Source organism: Neoarius graeffei, chromosome 24 (genome assembly GCF_027579695.1).
Source record: "Neoarius graeffei isolate fNeoGra1 chromosome 24, fNeoGra1.pri, whole genome shotgun sequence".
In the NCBI taxonomy this organism is placed as follows: Eukaryota; Metazoa; Chordata; class Actinopteri; order Siluriformes; family Ariidae; genus Neoarius; species Neoarius graeffei.
Genome location: NC_083592.1, coordinates 54,417,064 through 54,441,133, shown reverse-complemented (window position 1 = coordinate 54,441,133; position 24,070 = coordinate 54,417,064). Strand labels below are relative to the sequence as shown.

The window sequence follows — 24,070 nt, the reverse complement described above, 5'->3', positions numbered from 1 at the left end:
TTCTTGGTTTTGCCTCAGAAACGGCATTTTTGATGTCACCCCACAAGTTTTCTATCGGATTAAGGTCCGGGGATTGGGCTGGCCACTCCATAACTTTCATTTTGTTGGTCTTGAACCCTGATGCTGCTCGCTTACTGGTGTGTTTGGGGTCGTTGTCTTGTCGAAACACCCATTTCAAGGGCATTTCCTCTTCAGCATAAGACAACATGACCTCCTCAAGTATTTTGATATATGCAAACTGATCCATGATCCCTGGTATGCGATAAATAGGCCCGACACCACAGTAAGAGAAACATCCCCATATCATGATGCTTGCACCACCATGCTTCACTGTCTTCAGAGTGTACTGTGGCTTGAATTCAGTGTTTGGGGGTCGTCTGAAAAACTGTCTGCGGCTCTTGGACCCAAAAAGAACAATTTTACTTTCATCAGTCCACGAAATGTTTTTCCATTTCTCTTTAGGCCAGTCGATGTGTTCTTTGGCAAATTGTATCCTCTTCAGCACGTCTTTTTTTTTTTTAACAGTGGAACTTTGCGGGAGCTTCTTGCCGATAGATTAGCTTCACACAGGCGTCTTCTAATTGTCACAGTACTCACAGGTAACTTCAGACCGTCTTTGATCACCCTGGAGCTGATCATTGGCTGAGTCTTTGCCATTCTGGCTATTCTTCGATCCATTCGAATGGTAGTCTTCGGTTTTCTTCCACGTCTCTCTGGCTTTGCTGTCCATTTTAAAGCACTGGAGATCATTTTAGCCGAGCAGCCCATCATTTTCTGCACTTCTTTACAGTATACGTTTTACCTCTCCAATCAACGTTTTAATCAAAGCACGCTGTTCTTCTGAACAATGTCTGGAACGACCCATGTTTCTCAGGTTTTCAGAGAGAAATGGATGTACAACATGTGCTGGCTTCATCCTTAAATTAGGGCCACCTGACTGACATCTGTTTTTTCACAGAATGAATGATCTCACTAATTAAACTCCACACTGCTATTATTTTGAACACGTCCCTTTCACTTAATTATTCGATTACACAGACTCGGGAGCATGCATATCATGAATGTTGGGTCTGTTGGTTTTCTATGACTCTACTACACCTACTGGTAAATTATTTGCCATGTAGTAATATAATTTCCACCAAAAACAAACAGTGATTGATCTGGTTAGTCGTGTTGGACTGCTATTATTTTGAACACAAGTGTACATGTAGCCTAGCACCTAGCCTACACGTAAGCCCTGTTAGGCGGTCTTCAGGCTACTTGGCACCGAGCCCCACTAGTCAGGCTACGATGGTTTTATCTTTATACATCCATGGTTTTATATACGTGAGACGGGGACCGCTCGGCCTCATCAATAGGGCGACCTGGCACCGGGCTTCTTACTAGTGTTTGGGCGGCTTGCGTGTAGTCTAGGTTTAACATACACGGTGCCCTCAGGCGAGGCAGAGCCATGTTGTTGGGTGGGTTGTACTTTTTAGATGTGAATATGCAATGGACAAAACTAGAATTCGATACTAGACATATTAATTATTATGCGTTTTTCTATATGATTAATGTAACTCACTCTCTCAACCTGAACACTATTTTTCTAACTGCAATGAATTTACTTTTATTTGGCATCACGTTGAAGTAGACTGTTATGGAATTTTTTTGCCACAAAATGTTGTTGGAAATCTTTGCATATGTTGTCATGGCAACCATTCACGATGTCGAGGTACTGAAGGTCCGGCAAATCACCGACACTACACCGTTGCAGTGGCATAAACAGATGATTAGGTAACGAGTATGGGTCACGTATACCAGCCTCCGTCAATTTTTCGCGATATCTGCTCTTACTTTTACCATCGAGATGCTGTACGGTACACGACAGTGTAATGTCGCTCGGTAACCCACATGTTGGGCTATCGGGAGTCGCCATTGTTGTGACCGCCAAAATGGCGCCATGGCAACGGTCACATGGGTCAAAAACCTCTATACATCATGCCACGATGCATCGTGACCCAAAATTGTGACGATGTGCATCATGGAAATGTGCGACATCAGCATTCTATTAATGATGCAGCTATTAACTAGTTAGTAACTGGACTGGGGTAGCTCTTCAGTAACGGAATTACATCCACAGCAAAATGTGGTAACTTTTTTTTTAAGTTGCAGTACTTAAGATAATGGTATTAAATAAAAAATATGTCACACTGTATGGGGGGGGGAATCTTTCTTTTGACCCTAAAAAAAAAAGCATTGAAAAATTGGCTGTGTTTAACTCTGAACGCAAAATCTTACGAGGAAAGAAAAGTCAGTAACGGAATTACATCAGAAAAAAATGAACTTTGATTTCTTAAAATTCAAACCAAGATTTCTCTGATGTGATATTGCTGTAACCGGGGTGATGATTTTTAAATCTGGTTCTCAGTCCATACTTTAGCAAGATCACTGAGCTGAGACGTTAAGGCAGTCATTTCAGAATTTTGGCCTCTCTGCTGAAATATTACCCAGTGTCTGAACACCAGAGATCCCAATCTGCACAACCCATATAAAGGACTTTCACTGATGTCACGGATTTTTGTTTAATCGCGCAGTGTCCAACCATATTGCCGAGTAAACAAAGAACCATAACCACGACAGGTAATGAAGAAAATCAAGATGACTGCAGTCAGTACAATCTCTCTGAAATGATTTTTTTTTAAAATAAAAATTGTATACCAGCAGATCATGTTGCATCCAAAAGCTGAAACATGCAGGCATAACAGATTTAATAAATTTACCCACAAATGTATTTATTTATTATTTATTCTGCACACTGCACGTTCTCTCTGTGTGCATGTGAGCACGTGCGGGTTAAACGCAGAAGTGGAATGTGACAAAAATAAAGGCTTCTTCTCCTTAATTTACCCCAAATGTATTTATTCCACTTGAAAAGTGTTTGGCAAACCAGCTACCGGATTTGGGACACTATGACGTCCTGAACTATTTAGCATTTGAGATTTCTAAATACACCGGAGATGCTAAAGGCAGACAAAAGTACAGATGCCGAACCAAGGCATCTGTACTTTTATACAGATACCAAGGCAGGTTTCGTGCTCGAATGTTATGGGAAATTCCTGATAAAGAAAAATCCCTTATTATGACAAAGGTAAGCTCAAACGTGGTCTTCTAATAGTAATAAACAAACCAGGGCTGCGATCTAGCATTTTTTATGGTGTTTAGCCTCGTCTGCATTATCACTACATAACAAACATGCTGCTAGTTGAGCCAAGTGTTACATCTAATAAAATATATCGCATCCAAAGCCCACATCCAGATCTACATTTTAACACTGCACAGAGTTTTTCCACACTAACCTGATATAAAATGTTCTACACACACAGGAATGTTTTTCTTCCTGTTTAACAGCAGCTCGCCATTTTACTCATCTTTCTGGGTTCACCGGGAAACAGTGACAAGTTAAACCAGGCTTATCTCCACGTCTTTTATTACATCCAAAAGCACTACACGTCTCTGGGATTGTTCTTTTAGATAGAACTTCTACAAGTTTATCAGGAGACGTTTAATGAATTTGGCTTACAATCACTCGCATACACTTGTGCCGGTCGCTGCCAAACACAAAGCTTGCCAGGCAACATGGCCGCGTAAACAAATAAGCAGTTGCGATGACGTCACGTGAAAGTCCTCGATGGTTAAAACATACAGAGCGCACACTTTTCACATGAGCACGTTCTTCCATGGACAGCCTGCACCATGACTGAGACCAATAGGCTGATAGATCTGGATCGAAACATTAAAAAAAAGAGTAGCTTTCAAGTGACACCGGTCCTGTGCCTCTGCAATACACACTGCCTGAAAAAGAGGCTTTGGATAACGGTCATTTTAGCCGCTTTGGAGCTCTAATTACAGCTAAAGGGATACCACAGGTGACAATCAATCAAATTTTGTGTAAAACTTATTAATTTACATATTTTTAAGGACATGGCAAGTCGACAGTACTTTTTTTTTATTTTTTAGAGATGCTCCAATTAATCGGACGCCGATCATGATCGGCCGATATTGCCTAAAAATCGTTTGATCGGAGGACCCTAAAAGCGCCGATCAAAAAAGTCGATTAAACCACGTGACGTAAGCTACTCGCACAACGTTTTTTTTTTTTTCAACTGCGCATCGCATGGACTCAGCAGAGTGGAGCTCTTACAAGTGGCAGCATGAGTTCTCCTGTCTGGAAGTTCTTCAAAGTGTCTGACAAAGACACAAAATTTGCAGTTTGCAATGTATGCCATGATGAAATCCCTCGAGGTGGAAGCAACCCTCGAAATTTCAATACCACTAACCTCATTAGGCATCTTAGAGCGCACCATTATACAACTGAATATGCCGAGTACGAGAAGCTAAACCAGCCGAAGCCAGCGTTGAGCTCATCCCCATATCAGCCGACTGTGAGTGAGAACCATACAGCAGGGATAGTAAGAGGTGGAAAGACATCACATTTAAAATTATGGAATTCATTTGCCTTGACGAACAGCCTCTATCCGTTGTGGAGGATACAGGGTTCCATTGCCTGCTAACCTGTCTTGATCCACGATACGACCCCCCAGGCAGGAAATACCTAACAGACGTGTGTCTCCCTCAGTTGTACCAAACAGTGTTTACATACGTACATTGACTCGCTTCTGAAGGATAATATATATTTCAGCTTCACAAGCGATATTTGGAGTGCAGACGCCTGTCCAATGTCCCTGCTAAGCCTAACGGTGCACTTTATTGACTCAGACTTTGTCAGACACAACATTGTGCTCCACTGTCAGGATTTCACAGGGACACATTCTGCAGCGTCTTTGGTGGAATCATTTAGCGGCATGTTTCAGTCGTGGGGGATCTCAAGAGAAAAAAAATCCACTCAATTTTAACAGACAACGCCAAAAACATGCAAAAAGCAATGAGACGTGCAGATTTCCCTGGCCTGCCGTGTATGGCACACACTCTCCAGCTTGCTGTGAGTGACGGAATATTGTCCCAGCGAAGTATTTTGGATATCACAGCCTCAGGGAGACGCATTGTTGGGCACTTTAAACATTCTCCATTGGCATACATCCGGCTGGAACATTTTCAAAGGCAACTCGGCCAACCAATTAAAAAACTCCGCCAGGATGTTCCCACGCGATGGAACAGTACATTGTACATGCTCCAGAGTCTGTTAGAACAAAAACTTGCGCTCGCCTCCTATGCAGCAGAATACGAATTGCCATGCACGTTCACAATCCACCAGTGGAAATTAATTGAAAATACGATCTCCATCCTCGCCCCGTTTGAAGAGCTCACACAACAGATCAGCTCATCAACTGCATCAGCTGCAGATGTGATTCCGTGTATAAGAGCTCTCACCTGTCTCTTGGAGAAGATGGTGGAGTCTGACCATGGCGCTACCGGAAGCTGCTAGAAGACGATTTGCTGACACTGATACACAGAAGCTATATGCAATTGCAACAATGCTTGATCCAAGGTAAGAGAAACTTGCTAGACCCATCACTTAGGCTATAGTCTTCAGCCTACTACTTCTTTCTTTTAAATAGGCTAATTATTTTCGTTTCCGTTTCCGGTTGAGAGTACATCGTGCGCATTCTGGCTGCCGCTTCTCACCAGAGCTTTTTATTTTATTTTATTTCTTTTTCAATTTTCATTTTATTTATTTATTTTTTCTGTGTGTGTTTGTGTAGTTTGATGTTTGTTTGAGTGTTTTGTCCACCGGTTGTGGTGTAGCTCCGGACCCAGTTTTGGGCGTTGGTTCCCTCTAAGGCCTTGATTCGCTGTGCCTGCGCTCCCAGCTGTGGACTGCAGTGAGCTCGCTGCTCATTTAACATTCGTGGTTGTCCAGTGCTCTGCGCTTTTAATGCTTGGCGTGATGTTCCGAGCGATGTTGCTCGGTGGCGTCGCGGCGGCTGTGCAGGAGGTTTGGGACATACCAACGCTCTGCGTGGCGGAGCTTCTGTGTTCGCTTTGTGGATCCATGGCGTGGTGTTTGAGCGATGTGGCTGACGGCATCACGGCGGCTGTGCTGGAGATGTGGGACTCGTTTTCATGCGCCTTTTGGTGGGACTGTGGCTGCTACTTGGTGGACTTTTTACTTTTATTTTTTATTATTTATTCAATTATTTATTTATTATTTTTTGTTATTATTTTTTTCTTTGTCTATAATTGTAAAGCGTCCTTGGGTTTCTTGAAAGGCGCTATACAAGTTGAACTTATTATTATTACCCATGTCTATATTTGAAGGACAGCTTACAGTAATCTAAAATACACACACACACATATATATATATATATATATATATATATATATATATATATATATATATATATATATATCTCTCAGGGCTTGACATTAACGGTTGTCCGCTTGTCCGGGACAAGTGATCCTTTATGTCGGACAAGTGCCAAAATACGCCGATATTCGGGTTACATATCAAATTTATCAGTTTATTCACACGATTTCCGAAGCATCTCACTTGACATTTTGTTTTGCTGAATCGCTGGATGTTTCTCTTCAGAAAGAGCGATGTGCGCATGAGCAATATTCCGCTTGCAAAACCGGCCAATACCGCTTCGTGTATTTGAGCTGAAAAGTAAACAGTCGTTTGTCAGACCCTCCAGGATTTCGCGATGTTGCGATTTGCAACTTCAACGCAAATTCAACCAATCCCCGTGAATTCAAGGCGGTGTTGCAATTATATCCAATCACCGCAACTTTCCCGCAAATTTGACCAGTCGTTGGCGTCGTCTTGAGGTGACATCGACAAACTACCTTCCGCCTTACTTCCGTGTTTCCGTTCAAGAGAAGCAGCATGTGTGAGTCAGTGTTTATGTAGGCTTAAATTCTGTTACTGAAAGTGTGTTATGTTTACAGTGAAGGACTGTGCGCACTTTACATTATTTTTTTACTTAATGCAAGAAATTAATGGATGCCAACATTTTTGCCAAAATGGTATTTTATTTTCCATTGTTTAGGCAGCTTCAGCATCATACTGTGAGATTCTGTTCAAATTGTTTTTTTTCTTCCATGAAGCCTGAGTCATTTATTTTATTAGTTTATAATTATTGTTTAATTTAGTCTTCAGGAGAGACTGCCTGCACACAGTACTAGTATTAATAGTTTTTTTTCTTACATGAAAGCTGAGGCATTTATATTATATTTTAAGGTAACTTCATGTTGTGCTGTGAGGTTCTCTGCACTTTAACTTTTGAACCAACAGGAGCATTTGGATAAGTAAAGCCTATTTTTCTGCATTTTTGTAGTCCTGGTAATCTTTTATATTGGTAAAGTTGTTTATAGGACCATTTCTCAGTGTCTTTTTTTTAAATCAATAGTTTTTCAGTAATAACTTAATATTTAACATATCACTCAATTTTAATCACAAAAAGAGAAAATCGCAACAATTTCTCACAAACTTTCACTTCCTCCCGCAATGTAATCGCAACAAAAACCTAAAAAACACCGCAACTTTCATCGCAACCATTAAATACCATACAGGAGCCACAATGAATAATTAGACAACAATTAATCAGTGGAGGATATTATATATATATATATATATATATATATATATATATATATATATATATATATATATATTCGAAGTTAATAATTTAAAAATGAAAATATATCTCATCTCATTACCTGTAGCCGCTTTATCCTGTTCTACAGGGTCGCAGGCAAGCTGGATCCTATCCCAGCTGACTACGGGTGAAAGGCGGGGTACACCCTGGACAAGTCGCCAGGTCATCACAGGGCTGACACATAGACACAGACAACCATTCACACTCACATTCACACCTACGGTCAATTTAGTCACCAGTTAACCTAACCTGCATGTCTTTGGACTGTGGGGGAAACCGGAGCACCCGGAGGAAACCCACGCGGACACGGGGAGAACATGCAAACTCCACACAGAAAGGCCCTCGCCGGCCCCGGGGCTCGAACCCGGACCTTCTTGCTGTGAGGCGACAGTGCTAACCACTACACCACCGTGCCACCCATGAAAATTATATATTATTTTAACTTTCTGGTTTTCAATTTCTCATAAATATATTAATGATTGATGGCGTCCAATTTTTTTTTGCAGTGAATAGATTTTTGTCTTAAAGTAATTCTGGTGAAATTAGTTTATTACAAATAGTTTATGTTTTTTTTTCTCAAATTTTTCTTTGGACAAGTCAACTTCACATTCGGACAAGTAAATTTCCTTTCAACTTGCCCGACAGGACAAGTGGTTTCAAAAGTTCATGTAGAGCCCTGTATGTATGTATACATATATATATATTTTTAGAAATACTGTGAGTATTTTTTTCAATGCTAAATAACCTGATACAAATGGATGTGTGTGCCCTGCAAGGCATAACAACTGATTTCGCATTGTTTTCATTTTTACATCTATTTCAGGTACAAAGACAGATACTTTCCAGAGGCACTCAAACCAACTTTACTATCACTGAATTGCCAAGTACAAGCAGTGTGGAGGTACCCAGTTCCAGCGGGTCAACAAATAGCCCACCAGCTTGCTCTTTGGAGGCAATCTTTGCTGAGCTGGTGGAGGACGATACAGGACACAATCAACAAGAAATCACAATCGTCTCGCAGATCAACCACTATCTAGCAGAACCCGTAACGCTACGCAGTGGACAGCCACTTGCCTATTGGCAGGTGAATAAAGGCTGCTTCCCAGCACTTGCACAGGCAGCAAGAGCATATCTTTGTTCACTGTACACAAGTGTGGATAGTGAGAGACTATTTAGCACAGCTGCAAACGTTACTGATGACAAAAGAAACCGGCTCACCTCAAAAAATGCAGAGATGCTCATAGTAATCAAGACAAACTTGCCATTTATGATTGGAATCTAAAGGATTTTGTCCTCTGTGGTAGTAGGCCTAGCACATTTTGGTTTTAAACATTTTGTGTTTATTTTAATCAATATATTAAAAAGGCTAAGTTTCCAAGTAGCCTGGGCCTAAATGTGACTGATTGATCCCATCCTAAGTTGATCTAATGTGTGTTGGTAACTATCTGCTTGGCCTTCTTATGTTCTTTATTAATATTATGAAGGATGGCATTGGCATTATTTATTTATTTTTTGGATAAACAGTCGGTTGTTCCTCAACATCAGACATTCATAATGATGGCAGAAAAGTTTGCCATAATTTTCAGTGGCCAGTTTTGGTGTTTACATTTTGCTGCCAATTATTTAATTGTATTCAGTGAGAGGCTACAATTTCCAAGCATGCCTTAGTGCAACTTCATCCCATCCCATTAAGCTGATCTAATGTGTGCTGGTCTTCCTGACCCCTCTTGTTTTTTTGTTTCTCTGCCTTATTTGGGAAAGATGGCCTAGAGTAGCCTTAAGCTGTCTAATTTTATATAAGAAAATAAAAGCAGTTGGTGGTTCTTCAAGATCTTGACTGTATTTCTGTTTTTTTTTCAATACAGTTAATTCATAGTTTCATTTCTACACATTGTGCACACACTGCTAGATTACACTACCGTTCAAAAGTTTGGGGTCACTTTGAAATGTCCTTATTTTTGAAAGAAAAGCACTGTTCTTTTCAATGAAGATCACTTTAAACTAATCAGAAATCCACTCTATACATTGCTAATGTGGTAAATGACTATTCTAGCTGCAAATGTCTGGTTTTTGGTGCAATATCTCCATAGGTGTATAGAGGCCCATTTCCAGCAACTCTCACTCCAGTGTTCTAATGGTACAATGTGTTTGCTCATTGCCTCAGAAGGCTAATGGATGATTAGAAAACCCTTGTACAATCATGTTAGCACAGCTGAAAACAGTTGAGCTCTTTAGAGAAGCTATAAAACTGACCTTCCTTTGAGCAGATTGAGTTTCTGGAGCATCACATTTGTGGGGTCGATTAAATGCTCAAAATGGCCAGAAAAATGTCTCGACTATATTTTCTATTCATTTTACAACTTATGGTGGTAAATAAAAGTGTGACTTTTCATGGAAAACACAAAATTGTCTGGGTGACCCCAAACTTTTGAACGGTAGCGTATATATAAAAGATATGGAAGCTTCAGATTCGCCTGCCATTCTATGATCGGCAATCAGCAGATCATGATTTTGGTGATCGGGCCCAAAAATGGTGATCGGAGCATCACTAATTTTTTTTTTTTAAACAATATTAAACCTTTGTTCATAATTTTTTTTATTTACAGCTTTATACAGACAAAAATGTCTCGTCATAGTCGTTTAAAATATTACAAGTATATCGAATCCTGATCACAGAGTATCGTTCCACCCCTAGAACTGAACGACAAAAGAGTGGAACAACAGAACAGAACATCACTCGTCTACTGCAATGTTTGTGTGTGTAAGCAAGTAAATAAACAAACACACTATATAAATTCAGTTTGATGTAACGCTATAAAGGAAATGCTGTTCTGTGTATTACAGTAGCACAGTACCTGTGGTGATTCCTGCGTTCTCCGCCCGCTCTTTCCCCACCTTCAGCATTTCTTTATTGATGTCACACACCACCGCTCGGGATTCTGGAAGCTCCGCCCCCTCTGAGCCGTAACTTTTGGAGATATCCTGCCATGAAGGTGTCTGATTGGCCCGTGCTCTCTGACGCAGCTGCTTCTCACGCGCCGCACGTGTGTAATTCAGGAAACGGAACGAGATGTCACCTAGACAATAAACACACACACACACACATGGTTCCTCATCACAGACTAATAAATAAAGCATGATAAGAGGATTAACACTATTTTATCTTTCATTTTATCCCATTTTCAGTGACAGTATTTCACATCCCCCATTTCCTTTTCATAGTTCTGTATGCCGTATGAGTTAAATGTGTGTACCGGTGCCTCCGGCTGTGTCCAGCAGGCGTAACCCAGGCTGAGGATTCATCACACGCAGCAGTGTGTCCTTCCACAGCCGATGGATACCCAGACTCATCGCATCGTTCATCACATCATACTTCTGAGCAACACTTTCAAACACTTTATACACTGAGGAAGGAACACACACACACACACACACACACACACACACACACACGAGTGTGAGACCCAAGATATGAGGACTTGTACATATCTGAGTTACACAGATGTCTGTGGTGATGTTTAAGTTCCAGTGATGCCACAGAAACGGAACAGTCAAAAAAAAGTTGGGGTGGGGGGGACTTATTCCATGTTCAAGTTGTAATCTTACATTCGGTCATAAAGAATCTGAATAAATAAACTGTCAAAATTATACTTTTTTTTTTAAAAGTATGACATTCAGGTTCAATACCAGAGTCAGACTCTCAAAGTGAGTAATGAATCAACATCAAAACCAGAATTGGACTCTGAATCGAGTCAGAGTTCGAATCAAATCCAGAGTCAACTCTGGAAATCAGAACGAGCTTTTTGTGTTTGAGTTTTTGTAAAGGCTGTTACATTTATAAACCGTATCAGCATCATGTACAAGATTTATTTGCTTAAACTAAGAAGAGTGTAATAGGAAAAGAAAAATAAAACGAACCAGAACGTCAAGGACGCAGTCGCTTATCTGGCCTGCCATCAAAACAACCACGACGACCGAAACATCAAACAGAACTGAAACGTGACGATGTGAGAGAGGACCAACCTCCACGACAAGGAACAGAAAAAACAAACAACCAAGTTTTGTTCCTCAAGGGAAGATCAACCCAAAACATCCATCAGAACTGGAATCGGATGAGAAATCAGAGACAGTGTTCGAAATACCCGTCTGCAGTCTGCGTTTTGCAGAATGATTTTCAGGATTGCAGAAGAAAAATTAAACAACCTGCAATTTTGCAGAATGAGAAAAAAAAAAAAAAAAATCAGGCTCGGGATTCAATGGTTCTCAATTTAGCAAACTAGCGGCGCTGTAAATAAACAAACCTGCGCCGCGCGAACCTGACGGTGTTTTCCAGGTCAAAGGTGAGCAATATTTACATAATACCGACGAAAGGTGACGACAACCAAATAAGGGCAGTTGCCATTTTCCGATATAAGATTTCGTCACTTTTAATACCCGCTGGGAGGACCCGACAACTACCTCGGCAGTTTCTGCCATGTATCTCCCAGAATTCAATGCGGCACAACAAACATGGCTCCCAAGAAGAGGATTGTTTCTTCGGGGCAAGAGTCCGACAAAAACGCCAAGAAAACAAGGACGAGTTTGTCGTATCTCGGCAAAACCGGCAGCCAGCGTGACTCCAACAACAACAGCGACAGATCGCGCGTCCGCGAGGGGGACAAAAATGAAGACGGTCGCTGTTATAGTTGGATACATATATATTGGTAAATTGTATAGGTCTGTATATATTGTATTGTTGAATCATGCAAAATTATACTGATATTATATCCCTTTTTGAAGACAGCAACAGTATTTTACCTTTATTCATAGATACTTCTGAATATTTTGTTTTCTCATACCAAGCTACATGTTTTGTGTACATGTTCTATTTATTTATTTATTTTTTTTACTAGTGCTGTCTTGCCTGTGGTGCAGACGAGCACAAAGTAAAACAGTTGTTCTGTAAGACAAAGCTCGTAGGTTCAGTTCCGTAGCTCTCAGCAGGTCTGTAGCTCTCAGTTCTGCCATGATTAGTTTGTACCCAGTTCTCTGTTGTTAGTTTAGAGCAGTGAAACCCCTGCAGTAGTTCTCAGTTCAGTTCATGACCTTGCACTTTAGAAGCCAGGCGAACACCATGAACCCAAACGTCTTTCCACAGAGCCTAACCTAGGAATTTGAAAACGGGGGACAAATCCCTCACTAGTTGTAGAAACAGGGGACAGAAAATATTAAACATGGGTAAAAATATCCCTCATTTGTTCCAGTTAGTGGGGACAGAAAAATAAGTAATACATTGGTATAGGGCTGCACGATATCAGAAAAATATGCGATATTCGATAACATGACTGAATATCTCGATATCGATATGCATCACGATAATTAAATACATGTTTTTCTTACCTCTACTCGCCGTTCTACCCTGTCTAGCATTTAAAAAAAAAAAAAAAAAAAAAACCACCCAATGCATCGCTTCCATTCCAACATTATTTTTTATTGGAAAAACATGGCTACACCTGCAATGGTGTCCATCAATTATCTTTAAATCTCTTAATTTTTGTGAGCGCAGCAGAAATATATTCAGGGAACATCTAGACACAATGTCTCTAGACATCGTGTCTTCAGCTCGAACTCTTCAGTCAGAAAATGAACTGTGAAACTCAAGTAGGGTTCTGTGGTGCGACTTGGCCATAGGTCTGTAGTACTTGCATAGTACTCCGCTCCACTTACTTCAAGTGTAACTGATTTTCGACACGTGATGTACATGTCTGGAATTGCGACTTGAGAAAAATAATTCCGTGAGGGAATTTTAGGCCGAATCCCATTTTGCCCCTTGGACCAACCCCTTGGCCCTTCCCCTCCATTTTGCACGTTCACGTGAAGGGGTAGGCAGCGCTCGAAACTAACGGTGTCCCGATGTCCCGGGGACCATAAAAAATGTCATCGGGACACAAAATTATCATATCTGGGACAATCCCGGGACAATGGAAAAAAATAGATCTAGAAAAAAAGTTCTACATTAATATTATTTACAAAGCCGTCACACATACGTAGACATTCACCTAATTTGTCAATTTTAAAACGTTAACAGCAAAAAATACATAGTAGCTACACTTTCGATGCACCTGCATCCGTAGGCTACAGAGCAGCGCATTCTGTTCGAGAATCTTCGGCCGGTGTCCGCATTATATGGACTTGGAATGGAATTGCTACCGCACACGCTGCGCCGACTCTTGCCAGAACAAAAATGCTGAAGTGGTTGAAGCGGACCGACCACGGGGAAGAAACTGAAAGCCCAGACGTAACGTCTCCGGGACCTTCAGGATCCAAAGTGTCATCGCCTGGTCTGCAGGCAACGCGAGCAACTGAATGAACTTAATGAACACTGTTAGACACGTTATAAAATACAACAGGAATGATGTGGATGATATTGACGGAAGATACCGTTCAACAGAATAAGTGAGTTTTCTTGGTGTCTTTCTAGTTCAGAAAGTTTAGTCAGTCAGCAGCACAACTAGGCTCGGACCTGCTACTATGCTGATGTTGCTAACATTTGCACCCGGCAGCGAAAGTTCATAAAATGGATAACGGAAAGTTCATAAAAATGGATAACGGAAAGTTCATAAAAATGGATAACGATAATGGTGAAAATGATAAGTTGGCCTTATAAGTGCCAACAGATATTCAAGGTATAAGTAGATGAAATGAACATAAAAGGGGTCTTATTTTCAACTAAAGTGTACTGCAGATGTAGGGAGTTGAAACATTTTCTGAATGAGCTAGTTGGCCCCTTTAAATAAACGGGTATCTATTCATACAGTGAGATCGCCAAAGTTTAATAAACTGAAAATGCAATAACTGTAATTTTGAAGTAGATGATGTATAGGACATGTGTCGCTTGTGTCTTGTGACTTATTGTAAAAATGATATAAAGGGTTCAAAATCACATAGTTACAAATATAATAGTAACTTCATATGATAATATTAACCACTGGTTATTTCAGAGAGGAAAAAATGGGGACACTATTGCTTCCATTCGGGACAATACAACACAGAATTCGGGACCACTGGGGGACACAAAGAAAAAAAGTTAATTTCGAGCCCTGGGGGTAGGGGTATCCCAATCCCAGTTAACGCGGAGGGGTAGGGGAAGGGGTAGGGCTTCTGTACCCCTCCAAACGGAGATTTTCCTGGAGCTGACTCCGAACGAAGGGGTTTGAGTGATTTCCCACAATGCCATGCGGATTTCAGCGAGATTTCATGCGGATTTCAGAAAGATGGCGGTTCCCGCGGCGAAAGATTGTCATAAATGTATTTTCTCCATTATTTACGTGTTTTAAGTTGTTATCCAGAGGAAACACACCGCTTGATTCGCTTTCGAGCTGAGAATGAGCAGCAATTTCTGAAATCCAAGCTGCTGCTAAAAAGCTTTGGGAGTGAGTATTGTTTTCGGTTGCTTGACTGCGTACGTTTTGTTCTGTTACTCTCGCTTTTATTGTTTACATGAGTGTTCTGACACCTCATTCTGTCGGATGTGGTGCACGAAGCGCCAAAGATATCCCATTCAGTGGTGTTAGTTAACAAATCACACCCTGCCAGCAGAGATTTCTGGTTCTGCCTCTGGCTCTGACTGTAGCGGCTGGTCGCAGCCAATGACGCATTTGGTCGCGTTTTGCTAACGTAAACGCTGACGGAGGTACGCGATGACGTATGCGATCGTTGAAGGGCTATCCCAATACGTAAGGGTTGAATTTCAAGCCCTATCCCTTGTAGCTCAGTTTCAAGGGGAAGGGCCAAGGGGAAGGGGGAGGGGTAGAAATTAGAATTGGGATTGGGCCTTATACCGTCGGTCCAGTATTGAAATCATGTCCACAAATCCACTGCCGGTAACAGCTGTCATTGGCATCATGTCTTTCGCCAAGTATCTCGCTATGCCTGCCGTTATGTCTTTGTGGCGTTTAGAACGTGTCTCATAAGGGGTTATACTAGCAAAGCTCTGCTGAACTGTAGTCACCTTCGTAATTTTAGATGTTGAAGGACTTGGCATATCATTGGACTGTTTGCTGCTAACGCTAGCTTGGATCTCTTCGTACAGGTGTTTATGGTTGTGTCGTAGATGCTTACGGAGATTCGTCGTGTTCCCCTTGGTAGCTGCCACCACTGTTTTACGTCTTGCAAAGTACCCGAGTTTGCAGTACGTCATCCCTCCTGAATCCAAAGTACTTCCAAATAGCAGACGTGCATTTTTTTTTTGGAAACCAGTTCCTCCTCACACAAGTTTGTCTCACCACACTTGCTACCGCTCCCACCTTCCGCCATCACCACGAGGCTTTTACTTGTTTTGCAATAGGGGGCAGAGTTATCCTGTGGCGCTTGTTGACATTCAAATGTGATTGGACGGCACAGAAAAACTAACTTGTAAAGGCACACTAACTTGTGTCTCATGTGACTCTCATTCCAGTTGATTTCACCGACATGGTGTCTCCTGTAGAGGTCTCTCTCCATTTACTCATCAATCAATACAGATCACCGACAGCAGCGTCAGAAAAGTAAAATACCGTAAACATCTAAAGTACAGCTCATCACTGCATGCTGGAGGTCAGAACACAGTTTCCCAGCCCCGGTCCTCCCGGAGAACCCCATTCTGTACATTTTTTTGGTGTTTGCTCTAACACACACACACACACACACACACACACACACACTTTAAAAAGGAATTGAAGTCATTTTTAAACTTGCTTTATTTCTTAATTAACATGTTATTCAATTACGTTTTTGGTTTTAGTAACCTTATATCGTGACTCGTATTGGCAACTAATTGCAATTAAATATTATACTTATCGGCCTATTCGGTTTTTAGCCGTGTTGAATTTAGTTCGTTTGGTCCACGGCAGGCGTCGCTTATCCGTGCGATCTTCACAAGACTTGTGCAAGACTTCGAAACGTGAATTGTCAGCCAGGTGTCAGTGCCGCCATTTTGAAAACTCTTTTCCAAACGAAGTATTGCACAAAAACAAGTTTAAATGACGATTACTGCCTACTTTTTTCAAACTTTCCTGATTGCTATCAAAACAAACAAAACTTCCGGCTTGATTACGTCAGCATTCGAAAGAGGGCGCGCGCGTCTTTTGACAACGTTGGCAGATGTCGGTCACTTTGATTTCCGCTGTACGTTTTACTTCCGTCCTACGATGTCTCGCACAGGTCTCAACGCATCTCGTTTACGGCCATTGCTATGACATATTACATAGCATATTTCAAACACTCATAACTTGCTATAGCAGTGACAAAATAGCGATCAAAAACACATTCCGATATTTAATAAAATGAGAGAAATAGAATTTTGATAATTAAAAAAAATTGCCTTCAGTTCTCCTTTAAATGTACTACATAAACAAAGGTGAGTTGACTCGGAATATGGTCGTGATTAAGAAGATAAGTGCTTTAATAATAATGACAGTTGGGACAGTGGTGGCTCTATGGGTTAAAGCTCTGGGTAAAGGTCAGGGGTTCAAACCCCAGCACCTCCAAGCTGCCATTGTTGGGCCCCTGGTCAAGGCCCTTAGTCCCATCAGGCCAACCTAACCACATTGACCCAACACAGAGGTGAGAAGAAGAAAGAGGTTAGGTAGGGGACAGCATGGAGACTTGTGAAGGGGGAGACATGGGACAGTTTGTTTTTGCATAAATTAATTTGAACCAATCAGGTTTTAGATTCCATCAGAAGTTCCATGTTGCCCCTGAGAGTAACCAACTTTCTTTGGAGCCATGAAGCTGGACACTGCAATAAGGTTTGTGCAATTCAATATTTTATCAACCAAAACTTGTATTTTCTACTTCGCTTCCTCCGCCATTCTGTGGTGTAATGTACGCTGGAGAATCGGGGATTTGTTAGGAATTAAAGGAACAGTCCACCGTATTTCCATAATGAAATATGCTCTTACCTGAATTGAGACGAGCTGCTCCATACCTGTCTGAGCTTTGCGCGACCTCCCAGTCAGTCAGACGCGCTGTCACTCCTGTTAGCAATGTAGCTAGGCTCAGTATGGCCAATGGTATTTTTTGGGGCTGTAGTTAGATGCGACCAAACTCTTCCGCGTTTTTCCTGTTTACATAGGTTTATATGAGCAGTGATATGAAACAAGTTCAGTTACACAAATTGAAACGTAGCGATTTTCTATGCTATGGAAAGTCCGCACTATAATGACAGGCGTACTAACACCTTCTGCGCGCTTCGGCAGCGCATTGATACGGAGCTCAGATATCAATGCGCTGTCGAAGCGCGCAGAAGGTGTTAGTACGCCTGTCATTATAGTGCGGACTTTCCATAGCATAGAAAATCGCTACGTTTCAATTTGTGTAACTGAACTTGTTTCATATCACTGCTCATATAAACCTATGTAAACAGGAAAAACGCGGAAGAGTTTGGTCGCATCTAACTACAGCCCCAAAAAATACCATTGGCCATGCTGAGCCTAGCTACATTGCTAACAGGAGTGACAGCGCGTCTGACTGCGTCTGACTGACTGGGAGGTCGCGCAAAGCTCGGACAGGTACGGAGCAGCTTGTCTCAATTCAGGTAAGAGCATATTTCATTATGGAAATACGGTGGACTGTTCCTTTAAAGTCTGGTTTACAAATATAAAATTGTTTAAAAATGTTTGTGAAAAATGTGGGCGTGTCCCTGCATGAGGATTAATCTTATTTCATTCCTTCTTGAGAATGGAACTGTTTTGTTGAGTCAGGTTTTGGGTAAACAGGCATTTTTCTATCGCTGTACCAGCACTGTGTTCATACAGTTCATATGGTACAAGTTTTGATGATAAATAAATATTAAACATGTAGGATTAAGATCAGTATTTTTTTGTCCCATGTCTCCCTGCAAAAAAAAAAAAAAAGGACAGTAAAAGTGAAGTCTGAAGGCCAGTATGTGTGACAAGCTGAGAAACTGATGATGTGCTGAGGGTAGAGTAAAGACTCTGTAACGCAGGATGAAGGTGACGCTGCCTGCAAAGAATCAGACGATCTACAAAAGTCTCCCCTGATCATTAAACCAAAAACAGCTGGACATTAAGGTGAGCTCATGTATTAAACAGTGAAATTGCAACTTTCATTTGTTTACACATCTGCTGAGTAAACACCCAGAGTCTCTTAATAAATAAATAAATAAATAAACATCTTGCAACAATTTATCAGAATAAAAGAAAAATGAATATTTGAAGTTGAATAAGAGAAGGAAGCGCAGTCAGAATGAAAAACATTTTAGATTTAAACATTTAATTTAATACAAGCACTCTCTCTCTCTCTCTCTGTCTGTCTCTCACCTCCTTGTTTTTTTCTCTGATGTTGCGCTAAGAGGGTACAGTAAATATGCCGTGAAGAAACTGATGTAATGCAGTTCTCCTCTCTCTCTCCCTGTTCCTCTCTACCTCTCCCCGGTCCTACCCCTGTTCCCCGGTCCCCTCTCCCCCCCTGCTCCTCTCTCTACCTCCCTGCTCCTCTCTCTGTTCCTCTCTCTACCTCCCTGCTCCTCTCTCTACCTCCCTGTTCCTCTCTCTACCTCCCTGCTCCTCTCTCTACCTCCCTGCTCCTCTCTCTACCTCCCTGCTCCTCTCTCTACCTCCCTGCTCCTCTCTCTGTTCCTCTCTCTACTTCCCTGTTCCTCTCTCTACTTCCCTGTTCCTCTCTCTACTTCCCTGTTCCTCTCTCTACCTCCCTGCTCCTCTCTCTACCTCCCTGCTCCTCTCTCTACCTCCCTGTTCCTCTCTCTACCTCCCTGCTCCTCTCTCTACCTCCCTGTTCCTCTCTCTACTTCCCTGTTCCTCTCTCTACTTCCCTGTTCCTCTCTCTACCTCCCTGTTCCTCTCTCTACCTCCCTGTTCCTCTCTCTACCTCCCTGTTCCTCTCTCTACCTCCCTGCTCCTCTCTCTACCTCCCTGTTCCTCTCTCTACCTGTTCCTCTCTCTACCTCCCTGTTCCTCTCTCTACCTGTTCCTCTCTCTACCTCCCTGCTCCTCTCTCTACCTCCCTGCTCCTCTCTCTACCTCCCTGTATCTCTCTACCTCCCTGTTCCTCTCTCTACCTGTTCCTCTCTCTACCTCCCTGCTCCTCTCTCTACCTCCCTGCTCCTCTCTCTACCTCCCTGCTCCTCTCTCTACCTCCCTGCTCCTCTCTCTACCTCCCTGTTCCTCTCTCTACCTCCCTGTTCCTCTCTCTACCTCCCTGCTCCTCTCTCTACCTGTTCCTCTCTCTACCTCCCTGCTCCTCTCTCTACTCCTCTCTCCTCTCTCTCACACACCTCTTTCTGTTTTCTCCTCTTCTGTCACCGTCTCGAAACCAAAATGGGCGCTTTTTCCCTCTGAAACTGTGGCGTAGCTTCGGCATGTCGACACTTCTGCTGAATAAAGTAAACTTTTAACTCCACACACGGACTTCACATTCCGAGCTGGACAACCAGCCGCTTTCCGCATGAGAAGCCGAAAGGACGCCGCCATGTTGTCCGCGGGCTTCGGGCACGTCATAAACCTGCGACCGGCGATTTCCGGTGTAGCGTCGCTTCTCCCCGCCGCTGCAGGTCGTGTGGAGTTTAAAGGACTGGGAGCGGAGCAGCGTTCTCCTGCTTTTATTTAGACTTTAACACAAAAAGACAGTGTTATTTTATTTATTACAAATAGTTATATGAAGAAGTCGACGAAGCAAACAAAAAACAAAAGTGAATGAACCAAATGAGCATGAAATAATAAATACGGCATAAAACAATAAATTGAAAATATGTAAATAAATAATACTTTTAAATTAAAGTTTTTAAATGACACAATAAATCAAAATGTCCTATATATTTATATAATGTATTCACAATAAATGTAATAACTTGATAACATTCCACTATATATTTATTTCATGTCTATAATTTTGCCACATCTCCTTTTCATAATGTTTAAAGAATTACAATAACATTTAAACTCATTAATGAAGGTAAACAAACAGGAAAATACTTTATAAATGTGTTCTTTATCTATAAATAGTTTGAGATTACAACTACACATGAAATTGTGAATATTCAGCAAGACTCATGTTGTGAATACTGAGAAATCACACAGCAAGTTTGTGTCGAAATGAAACTCTGTACAAATATGAAAAATGTTATCATTCATGCAAATAAAAAAAATGTTGCAGGAAATTTTATTTGCAAAACTCAGACAACCCGAAAGAACAAATGGTCATTGAGGGTATTCTTTATGGAGGCTACACCTGTTGTAGTGCATTATGGGATTTCATACATGTACTGGGGGCGGCACGGTGGTGTAGTGGTTAGCGCTGTCGCCTCACAGCAAGAAGGTCCAGGTTCGAGCCCCGTGGCCGGCGAGGGCCTTTCTGTGCGGAGTTTGCATGTTCTCCCCGTGTCCGCGTGGGTTTCCTCCGGGTGCTCCGGTTTCCCCCACAGTCCAAAGACATGCAGGTTAGGTTAACTGGTGACTCTAAATTGAGCGTAGGTGTGAATGTGAGTGTGAATGGTTGTCTGTGTCTATGTGTCAGCCCTGTGATGACCTGGCGACTTGTCCAGGGTGTACCCCGCCTTTCGCCCGTAGTCAGCTGGGATGGGCTCCAGCTTGCCTGTGACCCTGTAGAAGGATAAAGCGGCTAGAGATAATGAGATGAGGTACATGTACTGGATTTTCATCTCATCTCATTATCTCTAGCCGCTTTATCCTGTTCTACAGGGTCGCAGGCAAGCTGGAGCCTATCCCAGCTGACTACGGGTGAAAGGCGGGGTACACCCTGGACAAGTCGCCAGGTCATCACAGGGCTGACACATAGACACAGACAACCATTCACATTCACACCTACGCTCAATTTAGAGTCACCAGTTAACCTAACCTGCATGTCTTTGGACTGTGGGGGAAACCGGAGCACCCGGAGGAAACCCACGCGGACACGGGGAGAACATGCAAACTCCACACAGAAAGGCCCTCGCTGGCCACGGGGCTCAAACCCGGACCTTCTTGCTGTGAGGCTAACAGCGCTAACCACTACACCACCATACCGCCCGTACTGGATTTTCTAATACAAAATTTCCCAAAATTGTACACCACATTGCAATGTCCTGCTCACCTACACTCCCCGGCCACTTTAATAGGAATTTGTTCCTGATTCTAAGATCCCTGTTCTTGGCTGCAGGACTGGAACCCAATGTGTTCTTCTGTTCTGCTGTTGCATGCTTAGATGTTTCTCTGCTCACCACGGCTGTAAAGACTGATTATATGAGTTATGATATCCTTCCTGGCAAAAAACTTGAACCAATCTGGCCATTTTCCTCTGACGCTCTCTTATCAACAAGATGTTTGTTTCCACCCACAGAACTCTCACTCAACCCAGTGTTTTTTGTTTTTCACACCATTCTGTGTAAACTCTAGAAAATGTTGTGTGTGAAAACCCCAGGAGATCAGCAGTTTCTGAAATACTCAAACCAACACCCATGCCACAGTGAAAGAAAGTCACACTTTGAGATCACAGTTTTTCCCATTCTGATGTTTGAACATTGTGAACATTAAAGTGCATATCACGGGTAAATTCAGGAGCAAGATCAATGTAATTCTCCTATTTTATATTAAACTTTGGTCAAATATCTGTCACATTCTGCATTCTCTGCAATTTTTTTACCTTGCGCAATACCAGAAAAATTCAGTTGAAATCAAGCCATTTGAGGCGAATTGGTCCGCCTCTGAAAAAACTTGGCATTTGGGTTTCCCGGCAAACATTGATTTTTGTGACATCATTTGCGGGACGCCTCCTTCTGAATCCTACGTCAGCGCTGGTTTGTTTATAAGAAAACGACCTGGTGGTTTTCTGCAAATTTCGTCAACGTTATCGCGTAATTATTAAAATGGTTAACAGATGTATCGTAGGAGGGTGTAGCAACACCAGTCTTGATGGGATTAGTACTCATCATTTCCCAAAAGACCGGACAATGAGAGAGAAATGGGAGCGCTTGGTCTACACAGGCTGTGCACTGAAACCGTGCAAAGCTCTCACAGCCTGTTGGCGCTTCCGCAGGTGACGTCACGAATCTGGCTCCAGACTCCCTTGGGATTTTTCCAGACGCGTTTTGTTATTTTATTTTTTTCTGCTGTCGACAGATGGCCTTGTGCAAAATTGCCCTTCTGGATGAGTGTGTAAAGGGACATACTTTCATATAAAAAAAACCAAGAAATTGGTCCAGAATATGCACTTTAACTGAAGCTCTTGATTTGTATCTGTGTGATTTGATGCATCGTGTTGCTGTCGAGGGATCGGTGGATTAGAGAACTGCATCAAACAGAACAGCAGGTGGATGTGTGGGTGTTTCTAATTAAGTAGCAAAGTGGTAGTTGTTAATGCAGTCTTTTCTCTAAAATTATTTTCTTTAACAAGTCTTAGCTTGAATGGACTAACTTTCACACCAGACTATCTCACTCATTCATTCATATTCATTCATATTCACCGTATCGTCTTATTTATCTTAAAGTGTGTTTTGTCCCCTTGTAATCACAACACCATGTGGTCTCCAGGCTCTTTTTTCACATTTCCGTTCCCACACTGTGGGCAGCACTGAAAGGCCGGCGAGCGAGTCCTTCACACTCCTGAAGCTTTAATGTAAAGTAGTGAAGAATATGAGATGAAGATGGCTCCCTGAGTGTGAGACAGCCGAGTCAGGGAGGTCCCATAGTCTCAGCTTACAGTCTGACAAAGGCTTCAGCTGGAGCAGATTCAGAGTAAAAGGGCTTTAAACCCGAGGGAAGGGTGTTGTTTCACACACTGTGATTCTCTTCTCCTCAGCAGGATCAGGTCTCATCAGGACCACAAACGCTTCCTTTCAGCTGAAACCAAAACTGGACCTGGGCGAGGGAGTTCGGTTCCTTCATTAAGGGCTTTTTGAACACCACCTGAAAGTGATATAATGGTACTGGAACCCACAGCAGTGAGAACCGTACTCAATGGTTTCACACCTGATTAAATTAAACCAGCTAGAAAATGATCCGCTTACCACAAATGGACCTAACCAGCTAAAACGGCTTTCGTGTCTGAAGGTCTTTAGCATTTCATCACACAGTCACACACACCTCAGTCGGCTTTGTCAGATTGTTTAGATGCATTGATGTGGTTTCTGACGCTGTAAGAAAGACTTTCATCTCCAAAAATGGACTAAATTCAGAGCTTAAAAAAAAAAAAGGCCAAGCTGAATCACTTTCTTCCTCACCCACCACAGCATTTAGTGTCTCGACTCCAGCATCAGATTCAGGAAGGAGGCGTGGCCTAAAGTTCCAAGTTATGCATATATTTCATTTGTATACAAACTTTAAAGCTAGCCTCGGCAGTTTATTTTCAAAATATTTTTATATTTCTTGAAATTCTTTTTACATCGCAACAGCACTGGATAAATCAAATGCTGTGAACATTTGATTGTCTGTGGCAATCACAGGGCTGGAAAAAGCCCGTCCAATCATTGCGTTCGGTC

At 42.0% G+C, this 24,070-nt stretch overlaps 1 protein-coding gene across 1 annotated transcript in view; it reads right to left on the bottom strand.

Moving 5' to 3' along the window:
- Nucleotides 1-20,081, bottom strand: part of coq5 (coenzyme Q5, methyltransferase) — a 33,476-nt gene extending 13,395 nt beyond the window's left edge. The window contains exons 1-3 of the mRNA XM_060906785.1: nucleotides 19,874-20,081; nucleotides 10,854-11,003; nucleotides 10,455-10,676 (exon numbers count right to left, since the gene is read on the bottom strand). Coding sequence (XP_060762768.1) covers nucleotides 10,455-10,676; nucleotides 10,854-11,003; nucleotides 19,874-20,069 — 568 coding nt within the window. The 5' untranslated portion in view covers nucleotides 20,070-20,081. The remainder of the gene's footprint in view (nucleotides 1-10,454; nucleotides 10,677-10,853; nucleotides 11,004-19,873) is intronic.
- Between the last annotated feature and the right edge of the window lie 3,989 nt (nucleotides 20,082-24,070).